The sequence below is a fragment of the Pseudopodoces humilis genome, chromosome 9 (genome assembly GCF_049639895.1).
Source record: "Pseudopodoces humilis isolate 2021_Gansu_Grassland_sample_001 chromosome 9, ASM4963989v1, whole genome shotgun sequence".
NCBI classification, from domain to species: domain Eukaryota; kingdom Metazoa; phylum Chordata; class Aves; order Passeriformes; family Paridae; genus Pseudopodoces; species Pseudopodoces humilis.
Window position 1 is genome coordinate 23,204,647 of NC_142208.1, and position 27,968 is coordinate 23,232,614.

The 27,968-nt window shown below is 40.3% G+C and overlaps 1 protein-coding gene across 6 annotated transcripts in view; it reads right to left on the reverse strand.

Moving 5' to 3' along the window:
* Nucleotides 1-27,968, reverse strand: part of BTRC (beta-transducin repeat containing E3 ubiquitin protein ligase) — a 115,883-nt gene that overhangs the window by 44,520 nt on the left and 43,395 nt on the right. For 5 of the 6 annotated variants that reach the window (XM_014250527.2, XM_014250523.2, XM_088059867.1 and 2 more), the window contains 2 exons: nucleotides 22,287-22,364; nucleotides 9,834-9,923 (listed from right to left, as the gene is read on the reverse strand). In XM_014250527.2, the coding sequence (XP_014106002.2) occupies nucleotides 9,834-9,923; nucleotides 22,287-22,364 (168 nt within the window). The remainder of the gene's footprint in view (nucleotides 1-9,833; nucleotides 9,924-22,286; nucleotides 22,365-27,968) is intronic. The other variant, XM_088059865.1, reaches the window with a different exon arrangement.

Genomic DNA, 27,968 nt, shown 5'->3' on the forward strand with positions numbered 1-27,968 from the left:
ACATTGTGCAGCTGTGCTGCCAGCTTCATCACTCCCTCCATCTCCACTCTTGCTAATTAAAAGGTTGATCACAGAACAATGCTCTTCTCATTAATTTCAGCCTTCTGATTGGGCAGGATTCCCACTCGCTCCGCCTGATCTTTTCCACACTGCTGAAGTTAATGTGACAGGAGCCCGAAGATGGATTACCCGCTGCCATATTGCCCATCACCTCCAATCAGCAGCTATCGGGGTAAACTGATTGTTCTAATTTGCTCTCATTATTTTTACAATATCAGGAGAAAATAACGCACACAGCTCACTGTCAAAGCTGTGAAAATCAGCCATTAGTTAAACCCAGACACTGAGTGGCTTTATTAGAAGCACTGCAGTTTATTGATTTGGCTTCGGTAAACTAAGATAATACCTGTCCTCTTTACACACAATTTTTAAGGTGCACTTATGTAGCAAGAAAATATTTATTAGGATACTTTTGGAAATGCTCGCTGTCTCAGCCTGTTATTTTGATACACTGTCAGACAACAAAGATTAAGAACAATGGAAGCTTGACTTCCACATAAAGAAGGGCAAAATATGCAGCATTATCCACATGGCAGCCTGCGTGCATGTCTCAGCTACTCTTCTACAGTTTAAATAAAAATCATCTCAGGATGAGTATGGCAGGTGAATATGTAAATACACCCCATAATCACAGAAAATACAGTACTACCATAAAGACAGACATAGTACAGGCATGATTCCATGAGCTGTATGTACAAGGTCAGCGATTTAGTATCAGGTTTGGTTTTCTGTTGGGTTTTTTTTTGGCTAAGCAAGCCCAGCATCAAAACACAGGGTCTGAGAGCAGAAGGTCCAAATAAGAGAAACTGTTTTGTATGACTGGGAGCTATTTTTTACCCTACGTAAAGGCATTACGCTGTTACAACCTGGGAACAGGATCAGAAATGTCACTCCACACTAAAGCCTCACAGGATCCCAGAGCTAAGAAATTAATAAAGTATTGTTAGCAGTATGAAGTCAGGCATTTTTACACCACAGCAGTGTTTAGAAAACACTGAAAATTCTGGACCTCTAACTTTATGTTGTATATAAAGGGACCTACATTATTTTGCCTGCTGCCTCTCTGCATCTTAGCAAAGGGAAATGCTAAATAATGGGATTAACAGAAATATGATACCTTAAATCTTCCTAAACATAAACCCTTAACTGGTGTCTACAATGCTCTAACTGGCAATGCACTCCAAGAGTGACAGGTAGAACACAGCGGACTGATTTTACTTTTAAATAATATCTAAATTAGATTAGTTCTTTGTGTAGATCTGCATGAGCCAGAGGGGACATTCATCATTGTGCCAAAAAAGTTAAATTCACTGGGGTACGCTCAAAGTGAGTGGTTCTAGACCTACGTTTTATCTCTCTGATGCATCATCAAGATGCTGTGCCAATATGCAAGAAGCCAGCTAGGAGCTGCAAGGAAGACAACGGGAGAGTAACTGGATAGTAGAAAAGGTTTAATTTTTTCCTTTGTAGGTTATGAATTGCTTGGGACAGGATCTGTGGTTTCTCTGTCTTGTAAGCACAGAGCATCCCTTTCAAGACTTGAGCTTCTTTTTTAATATTTAAATGGCTTAAATATAAGGAAGAGTATTCTCCTCCCTCCCCCTCCTCCCCCTGATGTAATTAAAAATGCTACAATTTTCATTAAGGCTTTTTAATATTTTTAAATCTTCATCAGCTAGAGCCTTGCATTTGGGGTTTGATTTTTCCTCCCTCCTAGAAAAGCCACCTCCTAGCTTTGTTTGGTATCTCTTTTGACCCTTGCTAATGGTGTTCTCTTGGAGGGGCGTGCCATGCTTTTCCCCTTAAAATTCCTGCACTGAAAGACTGCGCCACACCACACTCCACAAAACGTGCTGATGGCACAAATTACAAGCCCCCAGCCGAACACTCCAGCCCCCACCATTCGGGCAGATTTATGTGGGCTCTTGCCGACGTTATTACAAGTCAGAGTTTATTGGGAAATTGTTACATTATGCGGAGTGTCTAACAAATTGCTTATGCTGCTATAATTGGATTACAACAGCCGCTTGCTCCCACCGGTAAGATTAGGCAAGTAGGACTCCTGCCGATCTCTGAGCGTTAGCAGTAATTTTATTTGCCTTGCCTCTCTCTTTCCTAACAACATGCCTCTTTCCCTGCCAGCTGTCTGCTGAAAAGGCACAGGCTTGTTCCTTGGCCCTAACAATGCAATTACAGCCCTGCAGATCGCACTGTTTGTGCATTAAGTACAGAGCCAAAACGAGGCGAATTGATCGTTTGACTTTTGGAGGAGCCATGTGATCTCTGCGTGCGGGTGATCCGGCATGCACCAGTGGGCAGTGCTGCAGTGCGCGCCTCACGATGAACCTGCTTCACGCTGCCTCCCCTCCCCTGCCTGCTCCCAACAGCAAAGATGCTGAAGCCCACCCCATGTTAACCCCCATCAGGCTACAAAAACAGCCTCATTTTTGGGTGATCTCTTGCTAGGCTGAACTCAGAACTCACTCTGCCTTCTGAAATGTGATACTTGGCCACATCAGTGGCTTCCCTGCAGTGGGCTACACTAGGAAACTGTTATTACAGCATTTTATACCACAAGCTTTAGCACAAGAATTGGACATATTTTCAAACAACTTTTTCAATTCTTGTATTTGACAAATACTAAAAATACATCTAATGTCATATATTCCATACCATCACGTCTGCCACCATTTATTGTCAAAGCCACCGATGACTTGTATTCCAAACTGTTTCACATTTCCAGCACAAAGGATTCTTAAGTACTTTGTAAATGCAAGTCCAGTTTGGTTTTAACATTTATCCTGGTAAACACTCCTTACAAGTATAATGTGATGGATCTTGAATGAAGACCTCAAGGCTGTAATTCTTTATGCAGTGTATCTGTCACCAAACCAGCAAATACACAGCAAGGAACTACAGCACGTGATACTACACATAATAAAGTCGCAGGTGAATTTTGACTAAGGATGTCAGGTCAAATTCTAAATTTAAAAAAAAAAGACTTCTATTACATCTTCATTGTCTGTTCACTGAGAGGATTCCAGGATGATTCCAGTTAGAAAAGACCCCTGGAGTTCTCCAGCTCAGCCTCCTGCTCAAAGCAGGGTGCATTCATTATGAGGTCAGATCAGGTAGCTCATGGCTTCATTTAACATGGTCTTGAAAACCTCCAAGGATGGAGGCTGCAGATTCTCCACAAGCAACTTGCTCCAGCTTGACTGTCATCACTACAAGAGAACTCTTCCTTGAAACCACTCAAACATGAGATGGAATTTCTAACATCTGAGGGGGGACCTGACAGTATTTACTGAACTCAATCTGAAATGTAATGCAATTTGCTTTATCAAGACTCCAGACCATGGGGTCCAAAAAGTAGAAACATCTCCATCAAGTTGACCAAACTTTGAAAATGATTCTTCATATAAAGATTTGTCTATCCCCTGCCTGACCATCCTTACTGCAGAGCTTAGAGAGCTGATCTCCATAATACACTTAAGAGACCCTCAGCTACAAAGCAATGTAGGAGTTAGCTTTTATATTGCTACTTCTTCAAAGTCTCTGTTGCATTCAAAATACCCTAAGTGTAATTATTTTTTAATTTTTGGTTTCACTGACATGCAAAGTCATTTTGGGTGGTAAGAGCAGCAGAAATGACAACCACCCCACAATGTTTTCGTAACTGAAGACTAAAGAAGCCTGTTTACACACAGTTTAACACTCAAAAGAAACTCTGAACAGCTGAAATGCCTTATAAATAGCTCAGACCCAGAGGAAGTGCAAACGTCTGCATTGTGAATTGTAGATCTTAATTACAGACAATGGCTGGTACAGCAAGTAGCACAGAAAAAAAAAAGTGAAACAGTTGCACTGTTCATGGTTGGCAATAATTCTTCAGGAAAATATTTACTATCAATCAGTTATGAGAAAAGGGACTCTGCGCTCATAAAACAGCACGTTGCTTCTCATACCAGGACCATTTTGCTTCAGCATAATCTGAATTTAAACAGCTTGTTTCCTGCGGATATAATTTTGGAAATAAATAAAACAAGTCTATCAAAATCTGGAGAATGTGTATGGTGGGGTGGAGTGGGGGAGCAAGAATATCACATTTCTGTCTCCGTCATTTGCAAAAAGATTATTAGACCAAGATGAAAGCTAAAGCATAAAGATTGTCTTGACCTAAAAAAAGACAGACAAACTAGCAATGAAGATAGAAGTAGTCATATTTGTGAAAGGAAGATCATTATTAGGTCAAAGCTTTTGGATAAACTTCTGATGCCATTTTCTACTTTTGTTGTCTGAGAATTCACTTTCAAAGCACCTTTTTCATGTTAAGTACCCCCAGCAATGTCCCTGCAATGCCTGCCATTCACACAACCCTCTTATTACAGAGAGAATACCTCCAACAGAAGGGTAAAATGACATGCTCACATCTCTATCAGCCAGTGGCTGAGGCAGTGTTTATCCAGTTTGCAACAACCTCAAAAACTGCTGTTCCTCGCAGAGAAAGGTATTGCCAAGACATAATAGAGGATATTTTATTGAGGGATTTGGGGCTGAAAGCATGTCCACTAACAGTCCCTCTGCATCATTACACAGAACCTTAATACTAAAAATTAAGGTAACATACTTTCTTATTAAAACGGTAGAACAAATATCAGGAAACTAAATGTTGCTAGTCAAATAATGTTTGTTCATTATTAAATTGTTCTAATTTCAATCTCAGTGACCGGAAAGGCTTCGAAAGCACTAGAAAACTACGCATTATCTGACTATATACTGACTCTGTGGTATATATCACAGCAGAACTCTAAGCTGGTTGTGCTATTCATGCAAAGTAAATGCAGACACACTCTCTGGAAAAAAAAGAGCCATCAATCTGTGACATAAAGGGACTTGAGAGTACAAGAGGGACACTCTTCAGATCAATTTGTCCTACTGCCAACTGGAACATCCAGCTCGGAACCCTAAATGCTTCTTTATTAAAGAGTGCTCGTGGTGTCTCCTTTAAATTCATATAAAAATTCCAGACATAATGTTATTATTGTGCAGACTATGTTTGTTTTAAAAACTCGAACGTAGTCATGCAGAAAGAACTGACAAAGGAAATAAGATTTCAATTACCAGCTACTTCCACCACTCCTTGCTTCAGCTGAATCACCCTTGAGTGTAAAATGCGTAGCTATAGCTAAATAATAAGATCCATCTTTGAAAGAAACTTCACAGAGCACACTGGGAGTGCCAAGGCCTGTTCTGTGTTTCCAGATCTGAGCACAAGAGAGCTCCATCCCACCTTTAGAAGTATGATGAACAGTAAAGATTCCCTAAATGATAGAAAAAGCCTAAAAGACCCTGAGAAGTCCCTTAGTTTGCCAGGAACTTAAAAAGCAAGAGCGGTTATCACATGTGAGTAGAAAGCAGTGGCCTGAAACAGAAGTCTGATTTTTCAAGGATGGTGTGCATGACTATATTTTTCTTCCAATTTTACTTAGTTCAACGTAGAGAACCTCTCCCAGCTGCTGCTGCTGAGTTCAGAACTAAGTAAAAGCCTGGGGATGCTGGATGCCATTTTGAAGGTGTCTCATCAGTGCTGTCACAGGGATGCCATAGGATGCCTGTCTCTGGCACAAGTAGGAAAGAATTCAATATGCAAAATGAAACTGAGAACACTCCTTTGTACAGGAGATACAGATGAACTGGAACCAACTGCAAGAGCAAATAAACAGTAAGACCTATCTAATGAATGGAAGAAACTGGTATTGACTGCAGGACTCTGAGATCAGTTATATACCCATCTCTAGCTGGGAAAGGAAAGAGCACTTGGAATCTAAAGGGTATTTCCAGGATCCAGGGAAATGCAAAATCTAACAGACATGAAACAAACAGCAAAACTCAGACCTAACACAGCCCACATAATGAAAGGGTGAAAAGGTAAGACCTCTGAAAACAGGACTGTATTTAATCCATCCAAGCAAAGACTCAGCCAAGGGGACTGGAGACACACCAGTGCATCCCTCACGACACATCTAAAAGAAAGTGTGAAGGTCACCACAGAAAGATTTCCTGGGTACAAAACAGAATAGAAACTTGTTTGCTCACCCAGGAGCATCAAAAGAATCCTAGTGACATACCAGATGCCAGGGGACTTTTAACTATGTCCCTCTCTAATTGAGGATGAAGCACACACCGACACCATTATCTGCCTGAAGATACTGGCTTACAAAATATGGAACAAACAATAGGAACAGATGCTCATTTGGCCAGATTTCAATAAGCCTCATTAAAATCAAACACCCTGTCCTTGGAGCCCAGGTTCATGCTACATTTCTACCTTATTTAAGCACCTAGCACAAATTCCTGAGGAAGCTGTCCACTTGTGGTTGCACACCAGTTGTATCATTAAAAGAAACCCTCTTGCAGAGATTTTTTGGTTTCTAAAGAAAAAAAAAAAGGAGATTTTCTATATCTATGCCTGTGTGTGTACATACACATGTAAAAACACAATCAGAGATTGCATTTCCTTTTAAAAGATGTTAGCTTGATATACATCAGACTTGTTAATCACTCAAAGGCAATGGGAAAAAGGATGCCAAAACGTAACAGAAAAACTCTGGCACATGGGAGAGAAATGATGCTACAGATCACACACATGAAATCCACACATCACAATATATAATTTTTAATTTAGGATCCCAGCTCTTCAGTTGAAACATGCTCATACTTGAAACAATTTCTAATGCTTCTTATTTGCTTTTACCCAAACTTGTCCAATCAATGGACAACTATCAATGGAGTTTCAGAGGACAAATACCAGAAAAGAAGGGCTAAGAACAAGACACTGATTCATCAGAATATTATATTCTAGCTTTATTTTAAAATGTCTGAATAAAAATAGTTAAGCTATAGGTTTGCAAAAGGCACCGAGCTCCTGGCTGCAGAGGCAGCATGACACTGTACACAAACCCAGACAGACGAGGTTTCCTAACACAAAACATTTCTTGAGTGATCAAAATACTGTGCCCTTTGCTGCTGTCCATACCTGAATATGTGTATCTGTTTTTTCCCCCCTCTATTTTAGGACAAATGCTAGTTGTTAGGTTGGTAGTTTACACTGAATGTCCTGTACAGAAGCACTCCTTCACAAGAGAGTTTAACAAACGAACAGTGCTTCAGCCTGGGAGAAGAGATACCTCAATATCGGTATGTGTGGCCTCACGGGTAACTGCATTTCTTTGAACAAAATTTTAGAAATGTCAAGCACAAAGTCAGTAAATGCCATTAATACACTCTTAACAGAGCACAATTATCTTTTCTGCAACTAGGTGCAGAATCAGAAATTTAGTTTTCAGAAAAACCATTGTCTCTTGCAGACTGACTGACACATCTGACAAACAAGTGATAATGCAGATGGTGTCTTCCAATCAGGGCTGATATTGCACTGCAGAACCAGAAAAAGTACATCATGATTTCCAAGTAACCCTTTCTGTGTTTCATTGCAAGTTGAAAAAAAAAAAATGGAACCCCCTAGAATATGTTTGGAAAAGTCCTGGAGATAATGAAAACTGTATCACCTTCCACTATTCACCTTCCTGACAAAACATTTTAAAGTCCAAGGCTATAAAATACATCAATCATAGAGGATAAACCTTGCTGTGTACATGTGGTAGAAGAAGGACTCTAGACTCCCTAAATCCCATTTAAGCCCTTTATGTAGGGAACATTTAACAGTTGTGCCATTTGCCTATGCCATCATGAAACCATCTGCATTTAGATAGCTGGATTTATAAATGCTTTGACACTTCTGGAATTTGTAAGACAAGCTTTCTTAGAACCGATTTCATGTGGTTTGTAGATAGGAAGGCAAAGGAAAGGAGTACAACAGCCAGGCAAGCCAGTATTAGAGGAATTATATCCCCAGTAAAGTCCTTATGTTTTTTTAGAGAAAGATATATATATCTTTCATACATATATATATATAGATATATATATATATATACACATATATATGTATATATATACATTTATGTGGATGTATGCATGCATATATATGTGTTTATATATGGTTTGCCATACATACATATGACGGCAGACTGTCCAAGAGTATATATATACATGTATTTCCCTACAGCATATAGAGACACGATACTTCAAAAACATACACTTTTTTATGTCCAGGATGGTGTCTCAAATTCATCCTCAACAGCATGAAACAAGTCTTGCTGTTCCTGCCTTGAGCCCTATTCACAGCTCTCACCACAAACCTGCTGAAAACATAACTTTTGGAGAGCTTATTAATTAGGACACAAAGTTGTTAAAGGATGTGATTTTATTCAAAAGAGGCACCACTTAAATTAGCTGTACTTCTTGCACACCCTTGCCCCTTAGTGAGGCAATCAAGTCAAACAGGACACTGTAGAACAGATGGGGTTGAATGGGTTTGCTCCTATGAGCTTGCTGTGAGCTGCTTTATGGCATTGGAACAATGCTCTAAAATGAGACAACTCAGCCAGAGTTGTCCTGATTAAAAGTTTCACCTAGTCTGTATCAGAAAGCACCGTAGGAAGCAGTGTGCAAGACCAGTCATGTTAAGAACGGAAGTGCTGGTATTAGACTTTGTACCAGGACCTTGTACCAGAACTGGTAACTTCTCTCAAAAGTGCTTCTCCAGCGGGAGGTAACTGGCGTGTCAAGCACAGTTTAAGAATGCTAAGCCACCTGCAAACACCATTAAAAACTTCTATGGTAGCCAATTCCCTGACAAGAGTCCAAAGTAATGGGACATCCAAATTTCACCAGCAAAACCCCAGCAAAGATTTAGCTGGGAAATTATCTTGAAGGTCAATACAAAAGTGGCCCCTGAAGGGACAAGGCACCTTTAACAACCAATCAAAGAATGAAAGAAATGGATTTCAAGAAGATCAAGGAATAATAACTGAAAGAGAAAACAGGCTTTTGAGTGGTTGGGTTTGTGGTGACAGAAGAGCAGCAAAATGACAGCTGGTTTCAGTAACAGATGGCTGTATGCACTGATCTCTCCTGCATGCCCATTCTAAACTTCCTTTCAGTGGAAATACAATGCTTACACAAGGCTAAACGCATCCTCCACGCAGCCTTTCCACGCATCATCATGGTTCAAATGTTCTCCATTCACAAACAGACCAAGCCGTACATTTTTTTACTCTAGTTATGCTGAATTCTAAGAAAAGAGGGTGGCTAATGGCACCTCATCTTTTCCAATCACATCTACCTCAATTGTCAAAAAATTACTTTTCCGTGACAGGCTAATAAATTCATTTTCTTACCATTCTGCCTCTAATATCTCCCTTGTCCCTTTTCTTTACATACAGTGTTCACTCTATTTTAATTGAAAAGTCTTTTTGCACCTCCCTTCTGGTAGCTAAGAAAGGGAACCATGATACAAAGAGCTCTCATGTAGTATTTCTAATATGTATCTGGGCATTTATCATTTGAAGCTGCCACAGCTAATTACATGGCCGGCGTAGGTCATCCCACTGGAAAAGCCTATTACTTGAATAGCAGAATGAAGCCTTCAATCCTACATAGCTCAGGCAGGACTCAAGTAATCATTTCCAGCAGAGAAAAACAGCAAGTCTAAAATCTCCACACTGAAGGACAGAAAAGCCTACTCAAAATACTTGCCCTTTGTTCAAATATTTTTTTCCTAACTGTAATATTTAACAAGAACTTTTCGTTGACTAATAATGAACAATTTGCTAAAAACCCCTCAAAACCAAAGCCGTTCTCTTACTTACTTTGGCCACACAGTTTTCAGTCTTCATAGCAGTGCTTCCTAGACATACTGTTTCCTGGTTTAAGCACAGTCTGGCACAGCTGTTGTAGGTCTGCAGAAAGATTAAAATGGTTATGAATAGAAGAAAACAATTTTCTTTCAGGCACCACATTTTTGGCACAGGAACCTACACTAACTCTACTACTCTACTACATTTCCTTTTTCTTAGATGTAAATGTTTCAAACCAAAATAAACTAGTTTATAGCAAAAGTCTATGTTCAGGGCATGCATGTCCTCTGAGAAGCTATGTACAATTTTACAGTAGGGAAATACAAAGAAAAAGATTTTTCTTCTCTATTCCTTTGAAAATGGAAAAAAAATTCTCATCTCAGTTTTTGTTCTTTCACAAAATGCTGCATAATGGAACAACTAAAGCAAGGTGATTTCTACACACTAGTTATCAGAAAGTATGTCAAATGTGAATAAACATCCGACTTTATCAGAATATAAAATGTAAAATACATGGGACACAGTGAAGGCTATAATCAGAAGGGAGCAAATACAGACCACATTTCATTGTTGTATTTATTCTTCTCAGTCATGTAAAGCTTTTTTAATTTTTTTGAAGTAGAATGTCTTTTTTCTTTAATGCTGTCCTGCACAAGTGAGCCCCAGTCAGGGCCCTTGCAGAACACATCACTCACAGTCTCTCTCCCTTTTGAGGGAAGTGTATGAACAATACTTACAAAGTGGGCTTAAAATTATAATTTGGTTGACTTGTCTGTTTAAACTAATATGTCTGAAAAACTCAGGAGCTTTTTATAGAGGCTCTCCTCCTCACCCCCAGAGCCTTTTCATCTAAGAGCTTCAGTATGGGATTAATACACCTGCCACCATTTACACAAAAATGCTCCCATGCAGAAGTGGCAGCTCAAAAGCAAGCACCAACTTGGTTTCTTTCAAGAGTAGAAAGCAGACCACAAAGAAGATGTTGCCACCTCAAATAATTGCTTGGGGAAAACCCAAAAATATGCTGAAAGAGAATTAAATTAAACTTGTTACAAAGACATTTTCAAGAGCACTAAGCAAAGCATACTAATATTCATGATATTTTTAAGATTGCCTTAATGGGAGGATGCACAAACACTTGTAGTGAGCTGCCTGTCAGTTCTCTCCCTGTAATACTCACTGGCAATCTCTGGAGATGTTTTTTTCAGGGCTTGCTATGATTTCCATTTGCTTGACTTGAAATGACTTCAACCCCAAATCTGGTACAGGTTACAAAACCTGTGGACAACACTGGTATGATAAGGGCACCTAAACTTCTCCTTCTGCCCCAAAGCTCCATCAGCAGAGCCAGATTCCCTCAGTGCCAAGGACCAAAAAGCTATTTCCCTCTCTTGCCCCTCTGCCAGAGGCCTGATTCTGTGCAAAATGTTGTCAGCAGCAACACAAAAACTGGCAGAGGAGCACATGGCAAAGGATGTCAGAGGCAAGAATGCAAAGAGATTAAAAGGGGTTTATGCTGAGCAATCGGAGATGTGTCCACAAAGCCAGTGTTCCCAACAGCCCCCAGATGAGGTAAGCTCCAACTGAAGGGAACTGAGTGTTCCCAATCAGTTTATAACATTCACCTAAGTTCTAACAATCCTCATGAATCATTCCTTACTGCACGGGGGAATCAGTATACTGGCTTAGATGGATCTGTACTGGACCAGCACAGTACAACCATCCTTGGAGAAATTAAGGAAATCACAGTCCTTTCCACCTTACCTGTTTACAGAGTCCCTTTAAAGTTCACCATGACACAGAAACAAAAGAGAGCACAAAAGCCCTAATTTCTCCACTGCTTTAGCGGTTCATATTTCATTTCTCAGTGAGGTCTCTAACCAGAAAACAACCAGCGACAGACAGGAATGCAGAATATTCTGGCTCCAGAATATTCTTACATGTCACAACATTGATATCTGCTTTGACAAGCAATTTCTGACTCTAGACCCAGAAAGAGAAACTGAAAAAATCAAACACACAAATTCTTTCAAGGTGTTGCACAGATGAACAAAGTGCATCTTTCAGCAGGAGAGGCTCAGATTCAAACTGGATTAGGCCACAAGCAATCAGAAGTCTGACTGCCTCTTGCAAATATTTGCCACCATCACACTGGTATGCATAAAACTTTCCCCTCAGAAGAAAGATCAGAATGGTATAAACTCCTATAAATTTGGGCTTAGATATAGCATCCTAACCGATAAGACAAAAAGTTGATACCATCTGCTTAGCACTGACATTCAGACAATACCATGCAAACTTCATTTTACAGGCATGGTATTAAACTCAACTAGATTATGAAGGTGAAAAACCATGAAGAGATGGTGAGATTCTTTGTTCAGTTTTTACATTTGTGTAATTTAACCCATTTATTGTAAATCTGTATTTTTTTCACTTGCAATTTAATTCTTAGAATTCCATATGCAGTATTTCTGTACAACTTGTCTGCTATATACTGTACATACATATGTAAGTTTTATGAGGAGCCCTGACGTGAGAAAAGCTACTACTAACTCCACTTTGCAGATCAAAAGCTCAGCCACAAAAACATTTACCGAAAGCAACAAGGAAGTCTGTGGCTCTGTGAACCGAACCATGAACTCAAATCTTGTCAGTCTTTTTCCTCCCAAGACAGGTATGCACAAACCTTGGTTGCATGCCAGCTTTTTAAAAGCTAGGCTTACAACAGGCTTTCTCTACATTTACAAATGGGAAAAAGTAGACAATACAAATACAAAATGTGAAATGCTAAATGCTAAACCCAAAGATGTCAGCATTTTCTGAGAATGAAAGAAGCTCACTATGCACTATTCAAAAGTTACATGCATGTCAGAACACAACTACAAATAATTATATTCCAGTGTATTGCTTAATTTTGTTTACTTTCACCCACACATTACATCTCAGTGAGAACAGGATTGACTGAACGTCCACCATAACTTGTTAATCAAATCCCACAATACCAGGACTACTGACATTTGACAGAACTAGTATAGCATAAATTTAAAGAAGATAAAGTGAAATACTTCTTCAGATAGCTGGCACTGAACTTCTAGTGCTTCCTGCCCCAGGACATCATGCAGAGAAACTTCATCAGAAGTAGAAAAAAGAACAAAACAAATTCATGGACAGCAGCTCCATAGATACTCAGCACAGATATCCTCCAGACATCCCTAGTGCAACAGCAGTAGCTGCTGCAGGAACAGGAGGTCAGTGGAGTACCAAAAGAGGCCAGACTTGTTTGCTGTCATTTAACAGCACCTTCCACTGAGTGCTGGAGTTGGCAGTGGATGAGCTGACTGGGTCTGGCTGACCTGGGCATTCTCATGCTATCAATATACCTCTCTGCCCTTTGAGAACAAGCCAAGGAACTCCTCCTGCCCAACCTTTTAAACCACAGAAGAAGAGAAGAACATGATTTTACTGTAAGAGACAATGTTTACACAGTAATTTTATTACATAAGGATTCATGTATGTGCCAAATTACCAGACAACCATTTAGTCCTTCAGCAGCTCTTTGTTTCTCAGCAGAAGTAAAAGGGAAAAAGAGAAAATAAAGAAGAGTATATATCATGGATTCAACACATCAGGATGCATATTTGAGAATAAAACATAAAGTACTCTTTCATTTGACATACATTACTGTCTTTGCAAAGTTACGAAGTTCTTATTTTCACATTCTCACAGAAGAATGCCTCATTAGCCTTGTGGGATGAATAAAGAGGGCAAAGAAGATTCACATGCATGTTCTACAATATCTTTTAAAGGGTTGAAAGCAAAACACAGAAAACCTAGTTCTCCCTTAAAGTCCAGAGGAAAAAGAAGTAATGTCACTCTGCTTGATAGGTCTCAATGGAAATGTACTACCAATGTTAAAAAGAAGCTGCATCTGGTTCATTAGGCCAGGTTTTAAGAAGCTTGGAGAATATACTGTCAAGCCAGTACTATATGGTAGTCTCCAAGTGCTTTTTTGCAGGCAGCAGTTACTGGCTACTGAGAGACACAAAATGGCTGCTGGACATGGTGATTTGGTTTCATCTGATACTCTTTGTACACTAATAGTTATTGTGAATAAGTCCAGTGAATAGACTAGTGAATTCTGAAAGCAGAATGAATGTCATTTCATCAAGTAATAATGCAGAGCCCTTCACGTTAGGTGAAACATTTGATGGTGTCTAATGCTACACTGCAAGGTAAGAGTACCTCCTTTCACTTGTTCATTTGTTCCAATGCCCATGGGAACACTGACTTACCTGAAAGAAAAACAGGAAAATCAAAGCCAAAACTAAGCCTTAGAAAAGGAAATTTCTCAAATTCGCCTTTAAAGCTTGACCCTTTTACATATCTCATCTAATCTGCACCAAAACTGTTCAAGTTTCTCCTCACCTTTCATCAAAATAAGAGGTTTCTTCATCAAGGAAAAGTATTCTGAAATGGTAGCCTGGTTCAACGCTACAGGCAGATAGCTTTGCGTTGGAGTGCTTTAATATGTTTTTATATTGCATATAAAGCATGCAAACATAAACCAGTTTGTTGAAAACTACCCTCTTTGTGGAAGCTGGCTGTAATTCTGAACAAGTTTTCAATTTTCGCACTGCTGCTAGGGTAAAACATTTTAAAGAGTTTAATTTTTACAGTGGCTTCAATGACACAAGATTATCTAACAAAGTAATGGTTAATCAATAGAGGGTTTAGTTGTCAGGTGAAACATATAACACACTAAAAGGGATTGATTGCAAGACTCTTCCTTATTTACTGGGAGGTATATATTTAAAATGACACAAACTTGTTACCAAGCTGCATTCCTTTAACCTTGCAAAAGCCGTTTGAGAAGTGTGTTAAGCAGCCCTATAGCCAAACAAGCTCAAATGGAAAAAAAAAAAAAAGAAACCTACAAATATATGGGAGCACCAAATCATGTCAGAAGCAGGGGAACCACAAAGCTGTATTCACTCTCAGCCAAAGGCTTAAAATGCCACAGAGGCACTAGACTATGGTTCACTAAAGATAGAGCTCTATCTGATCTCATTCCGTAAGTGTCTTTGGTTACATTTTTCTTTTTAAAGAAAGTGTGGTCCTGCTCTTTGACACAAACACATGAACATTTCTACTCTTGTGTGCAGCTCTGGATGAACAGTGAGCACCAGCCTGAAGCTTCCAACCCCAGGCAGAACTCCATGTGTGTGTAGCTTTTCTACCAACTGAAATCCATTTCTTTGGCCATTCATTCCAAGAATCCCCAGTCCCTTAACAAAGCTCCACTTTTTAATAGAAGCTGCAACCCAGGAGTTCAATAACATTTCCCCCCCCAATAGTTAGTAATTACATGATTTATCAGAGAAAGATAACACTAATAAAAACACAGCAAAAAGACAAAACCCATACCCTCCCTTCAAGTAATTTTCAGGGAAAAGATTATTAAACTGCTCTTTTTGAACAAGGGCTTTTGTAGCTAAGCACAAATTGCCAAACGGTTAGAAAAAAAGTTATTAGACTCCGAAGAATTCAGCAGAAGTGGGAAGTTATATAAACAAATCACTCCAGCAGATTTGGAAAGATCGCTTTCATCTTATTTAGAGTCTTAGGAGACTTGCATTAATTACCCTTTAAAGGTCTTTCACATGGACTATTTAAAATAAATGCAATTTATTTATTTATTTCAAATGAGGTGCTTCTTCTGAAAGAATTAAGTAATCTTAACAAATTTAAAAACGTTTTTATAAACAGGTAATTAAAAAGAAGACTAGAATTAAGTCGAGCTGTAAGACATTACCCAGGATCCACCTTGACTACTTTCTTAAGATGAAATTTTTGTTATCCCCAGCCCAGCCTTGGGAAGGACAGTCTCCACAGAAAGTCGTAAGACAAAATAAAGACTAGCCCAACAAAAAAACTCGATCATTTACTGGATTTTCCCTAAAGCACAGTTTGTCATATTGCAATTACACCTTGCTGACTGTGAAAGCCAGTGTCCTTAATATTGCCACTAGAGGGAAGACGTGTCTTAACACACAGCAATGGCAGTTGGGGAGTGGGTTTTCTTGTGCAATTACCATAACAAAGCTCCCTTGGCTGTGTGTACCTTCTAATTACCCAGTACAATTAAAATGACTTACCTAAAACAAACATGAAAAAAAAGGCCCCTAAACCAAAAAACCTCAAGACAATGCAAACAAAAAGCTTTAGTCCAATATGCTTGTTACCTGAAATTACATTAAAGCTGAAGATTTTTTTTAACTCATCCATCAATGCACAAGGGCGAGAAACACAAAAAGGAATATGCCACAATGCCCAACACCATGGGGTTGTTCAGCTAAGTAAAAGCATTAAAACAAACAAAAAACAAAGAGCAAGGCAAACTAGATCTCTTGTTAAAGAAAAGAAGGAAACAAAAAAAAAAGAAAATGTGGTATTTAGCCATCTGGTAGCTGCATGAAAACAAATTGTCCTCAGAAGAGCAGAAATACAGTATGTCTTCTCGCAGTTCACTGGCTTATGAATCAGACTACTTTTCCTACTTTTTTTTTAAATACAGGCATGATAATGTTAGACTTCTCTGCTGCTGCTTTCACTTCCCTCTTGTCCCACTGTGCAGACATAACCATGGTCAACCCAATCAGACCCGGTTATTCTAACTCGGATGCATTACTCAAAGTCTTTTGGGATACATCTTGTTGGGCCCATTGTTCAAAATCCCCCAGGATTTTTTTTTTTCCCCTAACAGCTACTTGCTGATTTTTAAACCCTTAAATCTTTCATTTTATAAGGCATATCATTATGGGAAGATGGCAGCCAAGTGATTTTTCTTTCCATTGACAATTCGTGACATTTTTCCAGCAGCGTGCAAGGTGTTGAAAACCTGGCAGCTGTTACCTCCCGGGATGAAGATCCTTTTTTATCCTCCCTTGACAGTTTAACTCAATGGGTCAGCACCTTTAAAGACTGCAAAGTACCACTGAAGTGGATGGAGGCTTGAATTACTGCTCCCTCCCTAATCAATGTAAACCCTCACTGCAGGTGAAACTCTTTATCTATAGAGGTGCATGGGGGAGGAAAATGTAATGCCCTGAGCCAGATGGTTTTCATCTTGTTTTTTAAAGAAGAAAGGAACAAGCTAACAAGGGGACAGCCACTTTTGTTAGCTTCTTGGCCTCTCTCATGGCTTTGGATCCCCAGGGTTCCAGCCACACAAGAGAAAGAATACAGAAAAACATAAACACTTAAAGAAATATAACTAGGGGGCTGGCAACATGCTGCTTTCAAAGAGCTTGGAGCCCTGTTCAGCACTTTATTTATCACTGCCCACGTTCTTCGGATGGTAAGTGGACATGGACACAAAGGGCAGGGGGGAGCAGACAACACTTGCAATTTACTCAATTACAGAGGAATGCAGCAATGCGGTGGGGTGACAGATTCCTATTAGCACTAATGCTGAAAGAGCCCAGTGGCCTTTCTGCCACAAGGCAGCATTCCCATTGTAACTTAGACTCCAGCACAACCCGCATTGGCTAGCTTTTTAACACGCACTAAGTGTCACAAAGGAATGGAAATTATTTTTTTTGTTTGAGAATAATGAGAAAAAAAACTTAAAAAGAAAGAATAATCTTGCAAGTAAGACTAAGGGTGTACTTCTAGCAATTACCGGGGGCTTTTCAATCAGCAACTGCTTACTACCAAGTGTTGTGGTAATCGGGACAACTTCATAGACTAGGACTGCCCTGCTTCAGCCAGCTCTCCAACAGAAGGCAAATCTAAAGTGCAGCATCTTCCCCAAAGAGATGGAGGGAACTGAAGGTCCCTCTTCCTCCAAACCATGCAACTTTCTTCATCAGTCGAAACGAGGGCTTCAATTCTGCATGACAGAAACACTTTTGCAGAGGAGCAGTACACCTGGAGAAGAGCCCTAAGCAGCAGGATGAGGCTGCCAGCCAAAAGTAAACCACTAACAATTGCTACTTCTTGTTTTTCCTTTGCTCTACCTTCTTCAGCCACTTTCTGCTTCTCACGGCTTTCTTGAGTACTGGCTTTAAACTCTTAAAATCAGATTGTGCCTATTTTAACTTTGAAATAGTGCCCAGAGCATGTTTTAGGTGCTACATGTAATTTTAGAAAATTATCTCAAATCTGTAGGAGTGAATTGAGGTAATACTCCGTGCCAAAACTGTAAGAGGAAGAACTCTTGAAAATGCTAAGGGGCTTGTCTGAATGGGGTAACAGACAGGGATTTTTTTCCCCTGGACTTCCATCTGGAAGCTTGCAGAAAGACAGCAGAGTCCAACGTAAGGTTTGCAGGAGGTACACTGTGGCAGCCTTGCTGCTGCCAGCTTTTCCCCACAAGGCACCTTCGCCCACAGATGAACCACAGCAGCAAAAGGCACTTCATTATTGCTGCACTGAAGAGAAGGGAGGGAGGGTTTTAAACAACCAGTATTGTGCCCGTCTTCTTTAAAAACCAGTGGGGTAATCAAGTTCAGGGCAGCCCCGGACAGCTGCCCTGTGACCTATTCATGTTGACCCCCACTATTCATCACTTTCCTTAGGACTATGAGGGCAAGCTCCCGGGGAGTGACCACCACAATAGACAGATACGAGCCAACAATAATACGGTTCCTGCAAAAAAACCAGATGGCACTGCAATAAATTTACAAATCTGCATTCATGGCTCTGTTAAAAACACCCAGAAGCTAAAAGGCTGGAGGGGCCCCCAGAGAGTTTCCCCTTCCCAGTTTCTAAAGGCTGGCTCTCTCCCCAAGACTATTGAGCTCATGTTCTTCATAAATGAAGGATGGAGACATAGCCCTTAAAATAACAAATGGCTGACCTAATCAATCTAGTGTTTGGGTCTAACACTAAATGATAGGCACTGAAAACTAATTATGTTTTTTGGCAAGGAAGTTGAATTAAAATGGAAACACACAGGTTAAAAATGCACTGAAGCATTTGCGAGTCCCTTTGAAAGGGCAGCACACACACACACGCTCACATGCAGGGTTTGAAACAGGAACCTGATTCAATAACTCATGCATTTATTTTTAAAATGAATCAGATTAGTCCCATGTGTGACCTGCCGGTCCATCTGTATGAGCTGGACTTAATGGGCACTCTTCTCACGCTTACTTCAGTTTGAAGTATGAGAGAGATAAATTTAGTTTAATTTTCAACAGATCAAGCTATCCATTTTCCAAATGGACCATCTGGATCAGCCTATTAAAATTAATTTATAACTTTGCAGTGTGAAAATTCGTTTGTTAGCTTAAATAAAGTTGCCAAAAACTTTTGCCACTTGTCATTGTTTTTTTCTGATCTGTTTTCATACTATGATTTTCAGTTTATCCCTTCAAAATTTAATTTTGTCAGATCAAGCACTCAACAAAAACTGAATGTCTGCATCCATATTCCAGAGTCTGTCACAGCTTAGATCTTTTCACTCTTCCAGCTAACAGCATCAAGTTCATTGCCTTTTCTGTTTCCCAGTGCTAATCTCCGTGTCTCTTCTGCCTTGCTGCTCCCACATGCACCCAACAGTGGCTGTGCCTTCTACTTCCAGCAATTCAAGGACAGCCCCACTTGTTGAGACTTCTGAAGACACCCTTCTCCATAAACCATTTTAATCAACAGCAAAATTATATTTCTCTTACTACGAGTTCCACAGCACTGACCAATGGGTGTCTTCAGCCCCTGCACACAATTTCAGATGTGTAAGTATTACACCTCCTCAATGCCTCTACCTTCTGGTATGTCTGATCCACACACCCACCTGGGTAAACATTATGGGTAAGGCTGCATAACAGCACTGCAAACAAGGCAAGAAAATGAAATGCGCCTTTACTTAAACTTGTTAGCAGCTGAACAGGTCAAAACATAGTACTTACCCTGAAGTGGTCTGATGCATCTCATTAATTTTCTAAGACCAATCAAACAGTACTAAATATGAGGATACGTTCACTGGAAAGACCATTTAAATAAACAGACTGCTCTTCTACCCACATATATTCAATTTCTCTGTTCATGTCGGTCCATGTTCCCCAATAATGAAATATTGAAGGATTCTTACAGGAGAAACAGAAAATACGAAACTGTTCACACAATATCTACCAGGTTAGCATCTTTCCACTAAAATGGAAGCCATTTTTTGAGCATTACTGCTTTGACAGCATTTGCGGGTCACATTCTTTTGGTTCTACAAAGTATGGATAGATGTAAGACATAGCAGTCACTCTGCCTCTATAGGAGATCCAGATCTTTCCAGTAAGTATTACGCATTGACTGTGAGTATTTAGGCACATGGCTAAATATGTGTCTGACTTCTGGAACAAGAGCCAGAAAACTCCCCACTGCTCCTGTCCATTATGGCTAATAGAGACAAGGAGCAATCTTAGCTTTCAAAATGCTCAGACAGCTTTACGTCTATGTAAAGAACAAGAATTCCCTCCATAACAGGCAAAAAATCATGGACAACCACCTCCTACAATCTAGACAACAGGGCACCTGCTTTAAGATTAAGACTACATCTTGAATTTATTTACAAAGACCGTTCTCAACACAAAGGCTCCAAATAGCAATAGAAGACCCAAGGATTTTGTCCTGCATCTGTCACTGTAAGGACTAGACACAAAGATGGAGACTGATACAATGTCTCAACAATACTGTGCAACACAGCTAACCATCTTCAGTGTAAACTATGTCCATTGAATTCTTTCCAATATGAAATCTTGGAACACTACACGTGGTCTTCTAGTTGTACTCCTGGTTTATATTGTATTCCTTGATTATGATGAATTGTGAGTCTGAGGGAAAAGACAGCTTTCTTGTGACACTAAGAATACTTTTACAGATTGAAGTACAACAAAATGGAAACCCAGTTCAAGAAACTGTACCTTCCTCATCTGCATAATATAGTTTGTAGGTATCTACTTTCTCAATCAGTAATCATGAGAAAGGACTCAGTGTGATGAAAAGACACACAAAATATGTAACTCACTATCCTTTTTAATTAACGCCTCTTACTATAAATCTTCTTTTGGAGAAGAGTCATACACCTCTTCTTGCAGAACCTGAAGACTTGCCATGTATAATATAAGTAAGATAAAAATCCCCAGATTTTCTGGCATGCTGGGGACCTTGTTTCCTATCCTGGGGATACACAGTAGGGACCTAGTAGGTTTGTCCTCTTCCTCCAACTCTTGTTTGCTGAATACCAGAAACAGTTTAAGTTTCATCTAACATATTTAATCAGTTCTTCAAGGTAATCCTTTTCAGCTATAAATGGGACCTCAGCCATTAGGCCAGCATATTGCCTTTTGTCTAAAAGACTTATATGGACTACATCTGTTAGATGGACCTGTCTTAGTCACATGTATGTAGTCCTCCATATGACACCTCCTCCCACAAAATTTAACACTCCTAAAACAATCCATTATTAAAAAAAAAAATAAATCCCAAAACCAACAACTCTGAGCACAAGTGCACTGTATCAACAAGATACTTTTTCCTTTACTATGGTTCTGACCCACTACTTCTCCAGGAAATAGCTGATGTGGGGCAGGACGGTGCCATCTTATTCCTCTGCCTGAGACTTATGCTCCTGTGGCTGAGATACAGAAGGAAACGTAACCATTCCTCAGCTGCTGCAATGTGTGGCCTGGGGTATTCACTTAAGTGAATACCAATGGTTTCACTCTGATACTCCAGGCAGCAACCTCAGGCAGCTAAGGCATGGACATAATTTTGCTTCTGCTGCCTGAAGGTTGCAGTGGGGAGAAAGACCAAGGTGAAACTGGATCAGAAATCACTAAATCCAACTTGAATATCTCAGAAAGCACGTGCCAGACTCCCTTTGTTGGCCACAGGGATTAAATAAGGAGTTATTTTGAATTGGTAAGAAATTCGCTTTACTATATACAAAGGACAAAGAAGTATTATTTTATTAGACCATCCTTTCTCCTTTTTACCCATAAGTAATGTATATGAATGCAAAAGAAGTAAGAACAGGTCATTTTTCAAGTTATTAACCTGGATATAATCTCCAAGAAAATATACCTTCAAGGGCAATAAGAAGTTTAATTGTTGTAGAACCTTTTGAGAGTCTTGATCTGAGGCAAGGCAAAATATACTACAAACAAGACAGGAACAATTACAGAAGAAAAGGCTGAAGAGGTCTTGACGAACACCAACTGGAGAAAGGTAAAGCTAGAGTCACAGTTGACTGAACTATACTGAAGCATACATTTCTTCAGAGTCATCAAACTCCCCTGAAAGCTAAATCTCTGTGTCTGATTTTCCTGGGTACAATGTAACTTGCTCAGACTTCAAAGAAGAAAAGAAAGTATTTCCATGAGCATAAGCCAGACTTCAGCTTCTAAAAGCATTTAAGGATTCAAACAGCTAAAAAGTTTTATCACATTTTTAAAGAGACTGATCACATACCTGTCTAAGTGAATTCTTCTCAGGAATGATCTTCCTAGGGGGCTCATCATTATTACAGTCTTCTCTCTCAGAGGAATTCTGTGAAAGAAAGTAAGCTTTAATTCAGTTCTTATCCCTAATATTACTCTGCGAGGAGAAAAGAAACAGAATATTTCTGCTACACAGGCTGTAGCATTTTACATATACACATACTGGAGGCTAAGTTGTACTTTTATGCCAAACAGCTTGTTATGGCAGAGAAAGAATTTCTCCTCAACACAACAATGCACCACTGCGCAGGTATCTATCTACTGAAGAAGCCTGTGCTTTAGGGATTTATTCTGAAAGTACCAGTTACAGCCACTTTGAAAAGCTGAAATGGTGGTTGAATCAGAATGGCAACACTGGTGCTCCTGAACACCCCAGAACAACCTTTTAAAACAGTGGAGCCTGTTGAAAACAAGAGATTGTTAATGGGTGCAACTGTTATTCTCTGTGCCCCTATGTTTTCAATCTGCCTAACAATTATTCATTGCACTCAGTCTGCCTGGCTGCCCAAAATCATAGATAAATTATGGTGGAGCCAAATTCTTGTAAAAGAGGTCATCAGGAAATCCTTCCCAAAAGACCCCAAATATTGTCTACATAGTGTATGATAATGTAGCTATGTTTTTCTCTCCTACTCCCTGACTCCACATACACGTACAGTTTCTAGAAAGACTGATACTCCAAAATGCAAGCTTGCCACCTCCAAAAAAAATCAGTAAGAGGAGAGAAGGTAGACAAGAAATACAAGGGCTTTTCCAGCATGAGGAGAAAATACAACCAGGAAACTTCTGTCCTGCTAATGTCATGATTAAAACCAAATATTGCTTGGTTTAAAGACAAACCATAGTTGTATCAGGACATGAATAGTCTCTTGCAAATGTTTGGTTAAAAACTGCTGGATACAGTGGGGAGAATCCTGACCTCACTGCCAAAGTCAGCTACTCTGAAAGACAGTATTCCTTTGCACAGGTTCAGCTATGGCACTCAGGGAGAAATGACAGCCAGCTTTGGGGGAATCCCACACACACATCTAAAATCATTTTGATCACCACAGTATTCATAGCCTTAGGCCACATTCCCACACATTCAGTAGTGAGCAACTAAACAGGTTTTAAAGAGATACAGAAAAACTGCCTAGGGAGAGCTCTGCCAGGAAAAGGGTGGTTTTCCAGTTTCTTGCAGACAAGCTCAGGATTGCATCTATTACAGCACAAGTTTGCATTGTACCTGTCCCCCAAATAACCTGTCCTTCACTGAGCATGGCTCTGCCTGGCTACTCACAGACAGCTTCCAACCCAACACCTCAGGAGACAGAAGCGGCATCTGTTGGCAGAGGAGGAGCAGGGCCCTGCGAGCAGTGGCAGCACAGGGCCAGCAGCAGCACGGCAGCTGCAGGAAGCCTCAGCAGAGCAGAGCGTGTGCCCACTGCAGTGCTGCGTGATCCGGCACCGGCGGGGCAGCGCGAGCTCGAGCTCGCTGCTCTGGGCAAAGGGACAGCCAGCAGACAGGGCAGGGACAGAGGATGCTTGCTGAGAAATGGCTGAGAAGGGGTGGAGGGAGAGGAATACAACAGTAAAACCCCACTTGGGATGTCATAAACTGGTCAGGAGTAAATCGAAACTTCCAGACCAACTAGTGATTTTGAATTTTTTTTTTTTTTTAAACAAGATACGTAACTTGTAAGGTACCATGACATTTGGGATGCTGTAACCAGGGTTTTATGATGGAAATCAATCCTAAACAGGGCTGATAAATCACTGTAAGAGGGCAGCTTTTTAAACTTTTTGTATGAGGTCACAGTCAGGACCAAGTTATTACATTAAATCCTGCTTTGAAAGAACTGTGATCATAAAAACATACAAGCTATCATTGCATATATACAAAAAGGAAGGTCAGACATTAAAGCTGCTCTTTTCTGCTCATGAAATTTAGTTTAGTAAGTGGTTCACTGAAGTTAGGATTTTAATTTTTGTGCTTTGGGAAAAAAATAAAGGTCAAGAGTGAAAACTATAAGAACCCGAAGTGAGTTACTACAGACTTCCAGGAAACACATTTTGTTGTGGCTGTAGGGTAAAGGGGTTGTTTTGTACTTCAGGATTCATTTTCAACACTCACCCCCCCTTTCCTACAGTAAGTATCAGAATGATTTCCCCTTCCAAATAATCTCTCTTCGACAGTGAAATCTTGCATTCTTCTCATCTTTCAAAGCCACTAAGGATCCTCCCTCAAACAAACATCAAAAAGCAAGAACTGCTGGTGAACTGCTAGCCCTTATTTTGAAATTTCTAGTTATTGCAAAGCATCAAGTTATCTGTTTTTTCTTTAAGCTGAGCATCTGATTTTAAGAGCAAGCAGAGGACCATTTTGCATTCATTATCTTTATAGGTGGCAAGGCTAAGAGGTTGGCTGAACAAAGACCAGACAAAGACTGCCAAGTGCATATGGTGGTTCACAGCTTGGCGTCTCACCATTCTACAGCACCAACACAGCAGCTCCGATAGCAGACTATTAAAGAGGAGCGCTGCTCATGCACTTTTGTCGGCAAGTAAGTTACGCTTGGTGAAGACAGAATGACTGGAAAGCATTACACTTAAGAAAAAGCACAGATGTTTATAACTCCCGCTCATTTCTCAGGAAAAGGAAACCTATCAATCCAGGTGCAGGTACAGGACCCCGCGTATTTCAGGACTAACTGTAGCTGCATGGAAGTGAATTTCACTTGACAGGGCAACACAGACATGGCCAAGGGAAGAGCATAACGTAATCGACTGAAACGGTACATCTATATATTTCTCCTTGCTGAACAAGGTGGGAGGAGGGATAAACACGTGTGAGGTCAGAATAAGGTTTGTCTCAGCAGGACTCCAGCGATGCTCTCGGCCACAGGAGAGGCAGACAAAGGGAGGAACTGCTCTGAGCACCCTCTCGTGGTTACAGAAATGCACATCCTGGGCACAGACCTGGAAAGAAGCATTTGGTATCCAGACGGTAAGTTGGGTGTACTCACTGGGAATATAAAAGATCTGCAGCAACTGTACTTCATACATAGTAGGGAAACGATGGAATTTGTTAGGGAGAAAGAAGCAAAGAAAACTAGCACACATGGAAAGCTGAAAAGCAGCACAAACTCCCTTCCACCAAAGAAAATTTTTACTTCCCACAGGCAAGCCTTCTTGACTAAAGCTGGGCTGGCTAAAAGTGTTTGTGCTTGCATGCAAGGGTCTCTTTTTTTGAACAAATACAGGGAAGATTACAGGCTAAAGTCTCCAAAGCAGCCCCTCTTTCTACAGACAAGTGAATTTTTTTATTTACTTTTTTTATTTGCCCAAGGTCACACAATGACAGGGGAAGTACTGAGAAGTCAGGAAACCCAAGCTCATAGTTCTTGTTGCCTTAAAAATTTCTCTCTAACAGGAGATTCCTGCAAAGGGGCTCTGCCTTCCATAGCTCATTTCTTCTAAAATGGCTACTGCCTATAATGAAATCCTTTTAAGTCTGATTTGCATTTAAAACTTCAGCCTGTAATTAACAGAATATAACTCCATGGCAGGTTGTCTTAAAGACCACTACAAAATTATTACTATTTAACTCTCCCCATGAAGCCTCCTCCACCACTAAACACAACATGCTACAATGCATACAAAATCCCCAGACTGAAGCATTTGACAGGAGATGACATGCAGTATTTTGTGTACACAACCCCAGCAAAACACTGCTGGGAATGAGATATAATACATGGAGAAATGCACTCCCAGGGACTACCAATTGGGCAGAGCTACCTTTAGTACCGCCTCGCTCATGGTGGAAATCAAACCCCTGCCAACTGGGGGAGGCTCTCTTTGATGCTGTTCTGCCCTGCACTAATTATAAAAGAGTACAGACACAGCCGTTTTTCCAAGTGCGTGGAGGTGGGGGTGGGGGAGAAGAGTGTGTCTATGTGAGGAGCACAACTATTTTTTATGCTTTCAAATTCTTAATCCTGTTTGGAGCTGTCAGTGGGGGTTAATGGAAGCCTTGGATAGGAGAATTCCAATCTGGTTGGCAGATGGATAGGTTGGTTATAGCTGCATAACTATGTCTTGCCTGCAGGCACAATTCAGAACACTGTTAAAGCAATATAAAGTCTCTGTCAAGCTGAACCATTTGGATCAGTAGCAAGGAGAAATAATAATAAAAAAGGAGTTCATTTCTGGGCCTTGCGTGTTTATGCTAGTATGCAGAAACTGATTAATTGTCATCGTGTGCTGGTCTGCTATACCTCAGATTTCTACTTCTGGAGTAGATTTTGCATGCTAATATAATCATTCTCCCTCTTGAGACATTAGCAAATAATCAAATGAAAAACAGGATCATAATTTACTGAGATTCGGGCAATTCTCTATGCAAATTTGACTTGTTATTGCTGCTGCCTCGTTAATCTGAATGCCTTTGACAAACTCCTTTGATTTATGAACTCATGACAACTCCAATGTGTATATATTTTGCTAGATTGACATTATCATTAAGAGTGGGTGGACTGAGCTCACATGAATGGCTGATTTTATTCGCTGGTGTCTGCTGCTCAACAGCTGAGCATCTCCTTCTCACAAAGCCCCTGAGCGCCAGGCTCTTCCCATCTACCCATCCATTCATCATCTCGATGTTAATTGGCCCAGGCTTTAAGCAAATTTTCAACACGATTTAAAGGCACGATGACACTGATTACTGACCCTCTGCCATACGGTGCCTATTGATTAACCTGACAGAGATGATGAGCTTGAGGGAAACTAGGTGTGTGTGGACCTCGGGGAGGGGAAAAAAATAATATATTGTTTATGCAGGCAAAACACTTGTCTTTATCCCAAAGGCCAAAATTTGTGCTGCACTGGCCCTTAAAACACTATTGCTTTAAACACCTGCATCCAATACAGAAAATGCTTGCTTGCTTGCTGTGGAAAAATGATTACAAATTTGATGTCATGTGCAGTCTGTATTTTAATCGAGTTCCCTGATAGATAGACCCCCTCAAGCCAATCAAGTCTCGCTCCAGCCATTGCGTGCGTATACATCAGTGAGAACAGAAGCCTGGGCAGGGTGTGCTTTTAGTGGTATCAGCAGATCCAACTGCATGTAGGAAATCTACTTGGGTATTTTAGGTCTCTAAGCAAATAATACGGTGGGAACACAGTGTGCAAACAGAGTAGAGTAAATGTTCCAAGGGCAAACTGGATGCCAGACATAACTGTCTCAGTATTTCTGCTGCCGCATTAAAATAGATGCTTTAGCACACACCGATGAAATAGTGCATTTTTCCTTTTCCAGTGCAAACTGTTGCTATGACCTGACCCTCAAGCTCCTAAGTGCATTGAATGAACACAACATTTTATCAGAAATTGAAAATAACTGACATCCTTTTTCATGTTCCTGGAAGTGTCCCTGCGCTGCACTTGGTCCTCCTCACCAAGGACAGAAGGGTACTCTCTCAGTCAAGAGGGAGCCACTGAATAAAGAGGTACATCAGCATTCTGTCTGCAGACTGGTGCTGTATGAAAGTAAAAGGAGGCAGAAGGCCTGTTTAACCCCTGCCCAGCCCCGGGTTAAGTCTGTCAATCAGGGCACACTGTTCTTCTCTCCCAATTCAAGCCAGCAGCCTGCCAGAAGTCAGGATGTTCCTCT